Source organism: Polypterus senegalus, chromosome 5, assembly GCF_016835505.1.
Source record: "Polypterus senegalus isolate Bchr_013 chromosome 5, ASM1683550v1, whole genome shotgun sequence".
Lineage (NCBI taxonomy): Eukaryota > Metazoa > Chordata > Cladistia > Polypteriformes > Polypteridae > Polypterus > Polypterus senegalus.
Window position 1 is genome coordinate 119,366,929 of NC_053158.1, and position 10,637 is coordinate 119,377,565.

Genomic DNA, 10,637 nt, shown 5'->3' on the forward strand with positions numbered 1-10,637 from the left:
ATTCTCAGTCCCAGCACATGAAAAACATCCCCATAGCAAGATGTTGTCACCACCATATTCCACTGTAGGTCTGGTGTTTCTTGTGGCATGGGCAGTGTTTGTTTTACACCACACATTCTGTACCTCTTTGAAGTCTGAGAAAAAAGTTCTGTTTTGTTTTCATTTGACCATAAACCCTTCTCCCCACATTTAACTGGAAAAACGCCATATGTGTTTTTATGTGGACCATCTTAAGGAATGGCTTCTTTCTTGCCACCCTCCTGTAGAGGCCTGTTTAATGGAGAGCTCTTGAAATTGTGGACCCCTGCACATTCACTCCATTTTCAGCCAAAAAGCACTGCAAACATCTAAGAGTGACGGTTGGATTTCTAGTTTCCTCTCTCTCCAGTTGATGTCTAACTCCGATATTCAGTCTTGAATGACGACCTGCTCTAGTAAGAGTCTGGGTGCTCTGATCAACCTTCCACTTTCTGATGATGGATACAGCAGTGCGCAATGGGACATTCAAACTCTTGATATTTTTATAGTCCTTTCCTGCTGCCTTGTGCATTTCAATAACTTTGTTTCTCACATCAGCAGAATGCTTCTCTCTCTTCATTTTTTCAGACTGTCCACCAAAGACTACGGCCCCTACGAAGGGGGCTTTTTATATCCAAAGAGAAAGTAGCACCTCATTATATTTAATATGACTTTCAAATGTCTGCCACCTTTGTAATTAATTTGTCATTGGTGTAAACCTGGAGCTTCCAAAGTACAGAGGTTTAAGCACTTATGTAAACACTAACTTTGGAGATTTTCTTCTTCAATTAAGTATCTACACAAAATAGTTTATTGTGACTTTGGAAATGTTTTGTTACAGCATAAGAAAAAATACGGAATGAATAAATGTGTACAAATATTTTGTCTTGCATAAAATTATGACAACTTTCAAGGGGATTGAATACTTTTGCACGCCAGTGTATGTTTGTGAAAGGGTTTGGTGGTAATTATTTTTAAGTTAGGTGCACATTCAGCTGCCTTTTTATTCACTTCTAGCTATATCGAGTATAAGCTTGCAGTCAGCTACTTACTCACAAACCAGCTTCTTCTTCTATATTAACAGCAAGGCAAAATATTCTACAGTGTGTACATTAATCCGCAAACTGATCCATTATTTGAAAAAAATAACTATTCCAGATTTTAAACCAAAACTTGAACGGGATGAAAATGTTTAAACTCGACTTTAACAATGGAATCTGTCCTGCACAAGTTTATATTATGCCAATTAATATACACGTTATATGTGCAAGCATTGTGGCGTAGTGTTTAAGACTGCACTTTTAAACTGAGTTTGTGGGTTCAAGTCCTGATAATGACACTATGTGACCATAAACAAGTCACTTCACCTGTCTGTGCAGCACAGGGGGCACTGGGCGAATGTAACCAGTAGTATCTAAATGTTGTATGTTGGATAAAGGCGTTAGTAAATGTAGAATATTTTGCCTTCAGAATGAATAACTGGTTTCAAAAGTTGTGTGAAAAAGTACTGTGGTGGCAGGGGTGTGGAAATCAAATTTGTTTCTACTTGTCCACGGACAAGTAAACTTAGAAAATCCACTTGTCCGCCAGTTAAATTCACTTGCCCATAAACAAATAACAAAAGTGAAAAATAGTTTATTTTTTCTGATCTCTTTTATTGATACCAAAACTGCCTTCCATTTTAAAACTGAAAAAAGTTCTTTCAGGGAGTAGTATTTTGTCACCTTGCTCTAGAACATTATATAAAAGATCCCCTTATTTTAACTGGCTAATAAACAATGACTTCATTATAGCTACACTAGTTCTTTTTTCATATATTACAGTTACATAACAGAACACTGTCCTGATTCATGTTCTTCAGCTTTTGTCTTGCAACATCTTCTCCCCAAGAATCTTTACCATCTCAGACAGCATGGGCTGAATGCTGTTCATTTCTGCTTGAGCTGAACTGCATGGTTAATGGACTGATGGTCCTGGATGCTGATGACTTTACAGGTTTTTTATGAGTGATGTGCCTGTTGCCAGGTAACAGCCAGAATTCCACAGCTGGTCATGGGTCAAACTCTTCTAAAGAAGCAGCATTGAACAGCCTAGCATAACGCTCAACCCTTCGAGCGTTCAGCTTTAGAAAACGCTTTTTCAATTGAACCAACTTTTTTTCTTACTTTTAGACTCATGTCTCTACTCTGTCTCTGACGTACTAAACCCCCAGTTCCTATCCTTTTTCTTTCTGCACATAACCAATCACCACCACGATAAACGTATTTGTGAAATTAAAACTAGTTATAAGCTTAGACCTCTGAATGGATGGCATAATTAAACATGTATAACGAAAATTGTTTTTAAAGTTCTGAAAACTGAGGTCTAGATTTATAACTAGTCTTAACTTCACAAAGACGTTTATTGTGTGGTGATTGGATATATGGAGAAAGACAAAGGCTAGGAACTGGGGGTTTAGTACGTACGGTAGACACAGCAAACATGCAATAAAGAAAAAGCCTGCTCAGAAAAACATCCATTGAATTCTTCGTTCGTATCTCCTACCTCCAGATCACGAACCCAACATTTACACAATATTTCAGTTAAACCTGTGCGATACCCATTCAAATATAGTATCCAGTTTTTTGGAGCCTCGTCACACCTGCCATAAACTTCTCTACACTGAACGTAGACCTGAGAACCCCTTAATGCAAGGGAGCAGCACTACAGTCACGCCACGTGCCCCCGCCACCCATGTCTAATACATGCTTTAATGCATTTCATCGTGAAAAAGATAGAGTATTTATCTTAGTATTCTGAATGTTCATTGAGCAGGAATATCATGAAGTCAATGTGCGGCGATTACTGCCGGCACCTCTCACTGCAAGAGAAAGTCAGTTTAAGAAGCGCGCAGAGATTAACAACTAGGTCAGGGAACACTTAATATAAAGCATTAATGTGCTACATTAATTTATGACGGGGTTTGAGAAAATCTAGTAAATGAAACATTCATTTCAAGATGAAATTTAGTTTGCAACATTTAACTGACAAAATAAACTACGAGAATAAAGTCAACATGTCGACTTTAATCTCGACATTTACATTTTTTTGTCTTCACTGTGTCCGTATTTTTTCACGGTGGCCTTACTACGCTTCCTTAGGTTTTTCAAGGCCTATTCTGCCAGTTTTAATCAAGAAATGATCCATTTCTCATCCGTGATGCTACTTACTTCAGTTTCAACAACACGCATATAGCGAGAGCAACGTGCTTACCGCAGTGCATTATAGGTTACGCAAGTAATTCCTAATGACGTATTCGAAATTCAAAAAAAGAGTTTACATTTCCAAAGAATATTACCGATGTTGTCAGGGAAAAAAATAATCGCGTCTAAGTGAAGATTTTTATTGATATTTCATAAGATTTGGAAACCGTCAGAATGTTTTCTTTATTTTTAAAAAACTGACAGCGCGAAACCAACTTGTTTTATATGAAAAATTCTCTAATCAAAAACGATCTATAGGCAGCTCATCAAAATTGATGTCACGCAATAAATTTCTTAACTCCTCAATATATCACAACCTACGCGAAATCGCAAATTTCATAAAGGATCAAATGCCTAACAAGCTTTATGTGGCGAAAACAATTGCATTGTAGGTGAAATGACAGCATTTTTATGTAGAAAAAATTAATTTTTAATATATAAAAGTTATCGATTATAATGAAAAATCATCAAATTACATCGTAATGTCGGCATGAAAAAATGACCGCATCTCCAAGCGTGTAAATAGTAGGGTAAAATACTTATGCAAGACCACAAGAGTGCTTCCCCTTTGAAAAATCAGCCATCATTTTGTAAACAATATTGAATACCAATCTGAGACATGAACATGCCTAAGTAAACTTTTTCCGCACGAAGTACATACCCAAAATGTTTAAAATTTGAAAGTAGTGGTAAAAATGTGCCCTGCACTGCACATTTAATTCTTTTTTTCTCCAGAAAAATTGCACTTGTCCACGGACAACTGAAACCAGAAAACACGCTTGTCCGACGGTCAATTTACCCGTGTCGGACAAGTCGGGCGTTGGATTTCCGCACCCCTGGTGGCGGGGTGCGAGCAAACATGATCCTGGAAGCAAAGAAGACATCCCAATACGTACCTAACTTCAGCCTTGTGTTCATTACAGACTCATGGGTAGATTCTGTTAAATAGTAATAATTACCACCAAGTCCTTTCACAAACGTATGGTGCGGAAAAAATATATAGTGCCATTTAAACGCAGATGCGTCTCCTAGACACATCTCTTTACACTCTATGACTCTACCGGCCCTTGAGTTCCCGTTTCTTGCCCCGCCCATTTCCTCTGAAGATCACGTGAACAACCAATATAGTTCACATGCAGAACCGATATAGTTCATACACAGAGTTGCGATAGGATGTGCACGCATAACCAATATGTTTCGTACGCGAAGCCGACATAGTGCACACATACAACCAATTGAGTTCAAGCGCAAAATTGACAGGTTACCCACATGAAACCAGTATAAATCGTGCATGAAACCAATATAGTGCATATGCAAATCCATTGTTAGACCGACACAGAACACAAGCCAATATAGTTCATACACAAACCGATAACATTCAACCGAAAATCAATGCAGTTCACTCACAAACCAATAACAAAACGTACTGGAACCAGTGATATACACACACGCAAATCAATATAGTTCATATGCAAACCAGTGGTATGCACGTACAAACGGATATAGTTAACACACAAACCAACAACATATGGACACGAACCAATATAGTTCATATGAATGAAACCAGTATTGTATGCACGCAAACCAATAAATTATGCACGCAAACCAATAGTAAATATTCATAAACCAATAGTGTTCGCACGTAAGTCAATAGATTACACACATAAATATATGATTTATGGCCTGTTTGGCCCGTCATAGATCAAAGCTGTTCACAAGAATAAAACCTAATTTTTGCTGTGAACAAGTGATGTGGTTTCAGGTGTGGAAGAAGAATGTTCGCTCCCTTGTACTAATTCATGTCTGAGAAGTAAGCTTTACGAAACCATGTAAAAGCATGCTTTGTTTTAGCAAACAGAAAAATATTTGTGCAAAGGATTCAAGGTCTAAGCATTCCACACGAGTCTGCCTTATAACGTTTTCCCTTAGCTTACATCTGAACGCCATAACAAAAGGGGCCAAGAAATCGAGTTGCATAAGGGGCGTTGAAGGGGCTCAAAGATTGTGTATAACATGTTGACTGTTACATTTTATGATATTAAATCACGTATTCTATGGGTATAAAAACTTGCCCCACCCAACAGACGGGGTTCAGAAGAGCCCTGACGCTGTCATGTATATTGATTGTCTGCTTTTCTGAAACTCTTCTCACTGTGACTCTGCAAAATAAAGCTGCTTTATAACCACACCTGCTGTCTAGTCTAAAGTCTTCATCCACAGTTTTTTGGCGCCCAACATGGGGTAGGAGATGGGCAGACGACTCCTCGAGCAGGATCGTCCAGAGGACCGTAGTGGAGCCGATTCCGGCTGGATCGGGTCCAGCTCCGGTAAAAGTTAGGACTGAACTGCCTTGGGCGTTTCCTGCGTGGGGAGTCACTGACCTCCTCCTAGCCGATACGAGGCACGACTTGACGGGCATTTCCAGGCAGGTGAATGGAGTCACGGTGAGTAGATCGGGGGATTCCCGTTAGTTTGACTGGTGTGCCGGAAGTAATACGAATATAGAAAGAAAAAAGAATAGAAAGCATATGCAAAATAAAGAATAAGAGAGCATACTGTATCAGACCCATAGGAGGGTTCTAGGGACTCACAGAAAGTGGCTTTTGGGACCCTACGGAATACGGCACAGTGTGAATGTTAACTAGTCACCCCTTGTGATGTGGTATAGAAAGGGGCGAGTGGCACGCTCCTATAATAATTAGAGGAATGTGTGTCAAAATAAACGGGAGGTCGAGTTTTTCATCCGCTGTCTAGTTATACTCTTGTCTCAACGGGTTGCTAAGGTGACGGAGATAATACCCTGGCAGATTGACGCATACAAGCCGTCAGATAAAGGGATCGGGGTAACTACCACCAGATCATGGACTCCACGGGGCGTATTGATGTAGGATTCTGCTGATGCGAATAAACGGACACAAAGTCACCTGAAGCTGTAATCCGGGGGTAGGAGCGGACGGTGGGTGGAACGGGGTTTATCGAGGGCTGAGTCACTTTCTCTGATATCCTGCCACTCACTATGGAAAAATCAATCAGCAAGCAAGTCAAACAGTCCCCTCAGGGTCCTAAAAATCTAATGTTAGGATTATTTTTGGGGGATCACCAGGCTCCTAGTGCGCTGTTGGGATCGAAAGGCTGGTCCCCTGGAATGCTCATTGAAAAGAAGACAGGATTAGATTTTAAAAAAGGCATGTAGGAAGTGGAATAAAGACAGTGGAGGTAGATGGCCAGTGGAAGGATACAGGAAATTAGAAAAATACTGTGCAGAAATGGACTGGCTACACGTTGCTCCGGGTATTTTTGATACTTCAGATCATTTGATAACTAAGGTTTTACTTAGGGATGACCTTCCACCTTCCGTTAATCCGTTCATTATGCCATCCCACCCTTTCCACATTTTCATTACAGACTTCATATCCCTCTTGGCTTTCCGCACTTCCCGATGAACTTTGGTCCCAGGGGTAAAATGATTATGGAAGGAGAGCGCACTGTGAGCCACTGGTGATTTACCCAAAATCGTCCTTCTGCCCACATCGCGCCCAGTATCCTCTGTCTCCAGAGGCAGAGGCTGGCATCTCCGCCGTGCATTCCGATCTCGTGAAATGTGGAGCGATCATTTCAATTAAATACTCTCCAGTCAACTCCCCCATTTTACCTGTTAAAAAGGCTGACGGTTCATGGCATTTAGTTGAAGATCTTCGACAAGTTAATTCTTCAGTTTTTCCTAGGATACCTATTTTTCCTAATCCTTCCACTATTCTTTCTACGATACCCCTGTCCGCCCGTTATTTCTCGGTTATTGACCTCGCTAACGCTTACTTTTCTATTCCTGTGCACCCCGACTCTCAATTCTGGTTTGCCTTTACTTTCCAAAACCGGCATGGACAAGCTCTTGCTCAAAATTTAGAAGGCTTTTGGCCAGATAAAGACAGTGTATTGATACAGTATGTAGATGATATAATGTTGTGTAGTACTACGGAAGAAGATTGTGCACACGATACTCAGAAATTGTTATTTTTAGCAGAAAATGGCTATAAAGTTTCTAAAGCAAAACTGCAGTTAGTTCAAACTACTGTGAAATATTTAGGTCATGACATTTCTTGCGAAACAAGAACTAGCCCTCCATCAAAGGACTCCCCGATTCCGTTAGGAACCTGGATTCTGGTTAGAGATACTCAAAGGAAACATTGGCATCACCCTCGTGGAAGGACGTTCAAGTTCTGCTGTTGACACCACACGCTGTTAAAGTTGAGGGACTGCCTGCTTGGATTCACGTCTCACATTGCAAAAGATGGCACCCTTGATTGTGGTATCCTTGTTTGCTACCATATCCTGAAGACGTAAAAACTGGGTTAACTGGATAATTTACTTTTGCCTGGTGTTTCTTATGGACATGTGAACGAGTGTGCCCTGTGATAGGATGGCATCCAGTTCAAGGGTTCCAGTGCCCACAACTTTGATAGGTGCCAGATGACCATGACCCTGAACTGAAGTGGGTTAGAAAATGGATGGACTGATAAATGTATGAAAGACACTATATAAAGCACGGCTTGAAAGAAAGCTGGATTTTGTTCTTCCTACAGATTATTTTCTAGGACATAATAGTAAAAATTGTATACATTTTAGGGTGATTTATTTTCAAGTCGCCGGGGACTTCTTGTGCTTTGTTCCTGTTTACAGGTTTCTGGTGGCTCATTTAGCTTAGCTTTAGCCACTGTTGTGGGTCCTGAATCAGAACACACCTCCACTCAACCTGGTTAAATGGCTTAAGTCAGTTTTCATCTCTCTTACAGTTGCTTTTATCATTCTCCTGTTTGTTGCTTGCTGTATTGTTTCCTTGATAAGATACATTGTATTCAAGTATTTTACTGCCTCTATGGCAAAGGCTTACTTTTTACACGAAGAAAAAATGCTTCAAATCAGCACAGCCACCCCACACTCCATCCCCCTCTCCTACCCTTTCCCACTCAACTCTCCCTTGATCAAATATTATTTGTTTGCTAAAAAGGGGGGAATGTGGAAGACGAATGTTCTCTTCATTCCCTTGTACTAATTCATGTCTGAGAAGTAAGCTTTACGAAACCATGTAAAAGCATGCTTTGCTTTAGCAAACAGAAAAATATTTGAGCAAAGGACTCAAGGTCTAAGCATTCCACACATGAGTCTGCCTTATCACGTTTTCCCTTAGCTTACATCTGAACGCCATAACAAAAGGGGCCAAGAAATCGAGTTGCATAAGGGGTGTTGAAGGGGCTCAAGGATTGTGTATAATAAACGTGTCGACTGTTACATTTTATAATGATAGTAAATCACGCATTCTAGGGTATAAAAACTTAACCCACCCAACAGACGGGTTTCAGAAGAGCCCTGACGCTGTCATGTATATTGATTGTCTGCTTTTCTGAAACTCTTCTCACTGTGACTCTGTAAAATAAAGCTGCTTTATAACCACACCTGCTGTCTAGTCTGAAGTCTTCGTCCACACAGGTTATAGCATTACCATTTCAATATGCTAAGTGTTCTCTTTCAGTAAAAGTAATCACCCATGTGGAAACTTTCACACTATTCTAAAACACTCAATCACGGTGGATTTGACTTTACCGTTTTGAAAATGGTCAACAGAAAAAGATTCTTCATTGTCAAAGTGGAAATCGAGCTCTGAAAAGTGATCTAATTTAATTAGTTACATATATAAAACACAAAATAATTGATTGTACAAGTATTCATCCACTTCAAATCAGTATTTAGCAGGTGCACCTTTAGAAACAAATATAGCCTTGAATCTATGTGGACAGATCTCTATTGGCTTTGCACAAACAGACACTGAAAATTATCCCCATTCCTCTTTGGTTAAGATCTATCAGGTTGCATTGGGTTTGTAAGTAAACAGTCTTTATGAAAACCAGCCGAAAATTATCAACTGGATTGAGATTCGGTCACTCACACAAAACATGGCAATTACTGGGTCCAAAAAAGTAGATTTTTTTCAACCCCTGTATAAAGTGTGTTTCAGTCAAAAATGGACTTCATGGCTATGTGTGTTAATAACATCCTTTATGGGACAGAACATTCTGCATGTGAACAATTTTGCATTTTTACTGATTATTGGCTGATACAGATGACAAGCCGATGTGTTATATATTCCTAATAGACACTCCTTTCTCAGAATCTCCCACCATATGATAAAAGTCCTTGCAATTTTACATCTTTTACATTCAAGTTTTATCCTTATTGCACCAGCAGCTGTAGATGTCTCTCACGTTTTGGTCCTTTGAATTTCATTTGTTTCACCTTACCTATCTAACAACTTTAAACAACATAAGCTGCTCCTCGGAGTTCATTTTCAAATTCCTGTTTTTTGCTCAGAGCAATATGGTCACATTTTGAGGTTTGTGCTGCTAAATTTCCAAAGATTATAAACTTACAGTAAAAACAGGCAATCCTAGCTTTACTGCTTCTTTTTCCTCTCTGGAGAAGATTACTTTGCCAGTACAGCAGCTATAAAATAAATAAATAAATAAATAAATAAATAAATAAACAAACAAACAAACAAACAAACAAACAAACAAACAAAATTGAACATTAACTGTCCAGCAGCTAAATAGCCAAAGTTGTAATTTCTGGAAAAACAAGTAAACTTGGAATTGACACCAGTTATCTGAATGACATACTCGCAGAGCATCTATAGAGTTCACAGTTAAAATAATATGCATGTTTATAAACTGAGAAACCAGGAACTAGAGAACAGGGGCGCGGTGGTGCTCAAACAAAGAATGCTGGCAGTCACCTCCACTTTGCCCTCTGGTGGTCATTCCGAGTGTCAACTGGATGATAACATGCATACATCACCGCAAGATCACACTCCACCCTACCCAGAAGGGGGTGGATTAGGGTTGATTTCACCCTACAATATTTTAAGTCGACCAATGAGAAATGGTCCAGCCATTCGGAAGTGGTGCTAAAACATACATACATATTTACACAAACATACACATTGACTTAAAGAAACAGAACAAACTTTAAAATTCAAAAGATGTTGGCACTGTGTCTGATCGTGTTCAGCTCTGACGGGAAAGCATTCCCCGCATGGGGAGAAAAGCACATACCCGTGATGTCTCTGGCAATCAGCAGCTTGTTGAGCACCTACGGGCCAAGGGAAACCTGCATTCCAAATATATATATATATATATATACATATATACATATATATATATATGTATATACACACATATATATATATATATATATATATATATATACACATACATACATATATATACATATATATATATATATATATAAACACACACATATATATATATATATATACATATATATATACACACACACACACACACACACATATATATATATATATAT

The 10,637-nt window shown here is 39.2% G+C and overlaps 1 protein-coding gene across 1 annotated transcript in view; it reads right to left on the reverse strand.

Moving 5' to 3' along the window:
* Window positions 1-9,939, reverse strand: part of c5h1orf35 (chromosome 5 C1orf35 homolog) — a 71,355-nt gene extending 61,416 nt beyond the window's left edge. Inside the window, exons 1-2 of the mRNA XM_039754111.1 lie at window positions 9,929-9,939; window positions 9,683-9,755 (exon numbers count right to left, since the gene is read on the reverse strand). Coding sequence (XP_039610045.1) covers window positions 9,683-9,755; window positions 9,929-9,939 — 84 coding nt within the window. The remainder of the gene's footprint in view (window positions 1-9,682; window positions 9,756-9,928) is intronic.
* Window positions 9,940-10,637: the final 698 nt, after the last annotated feature.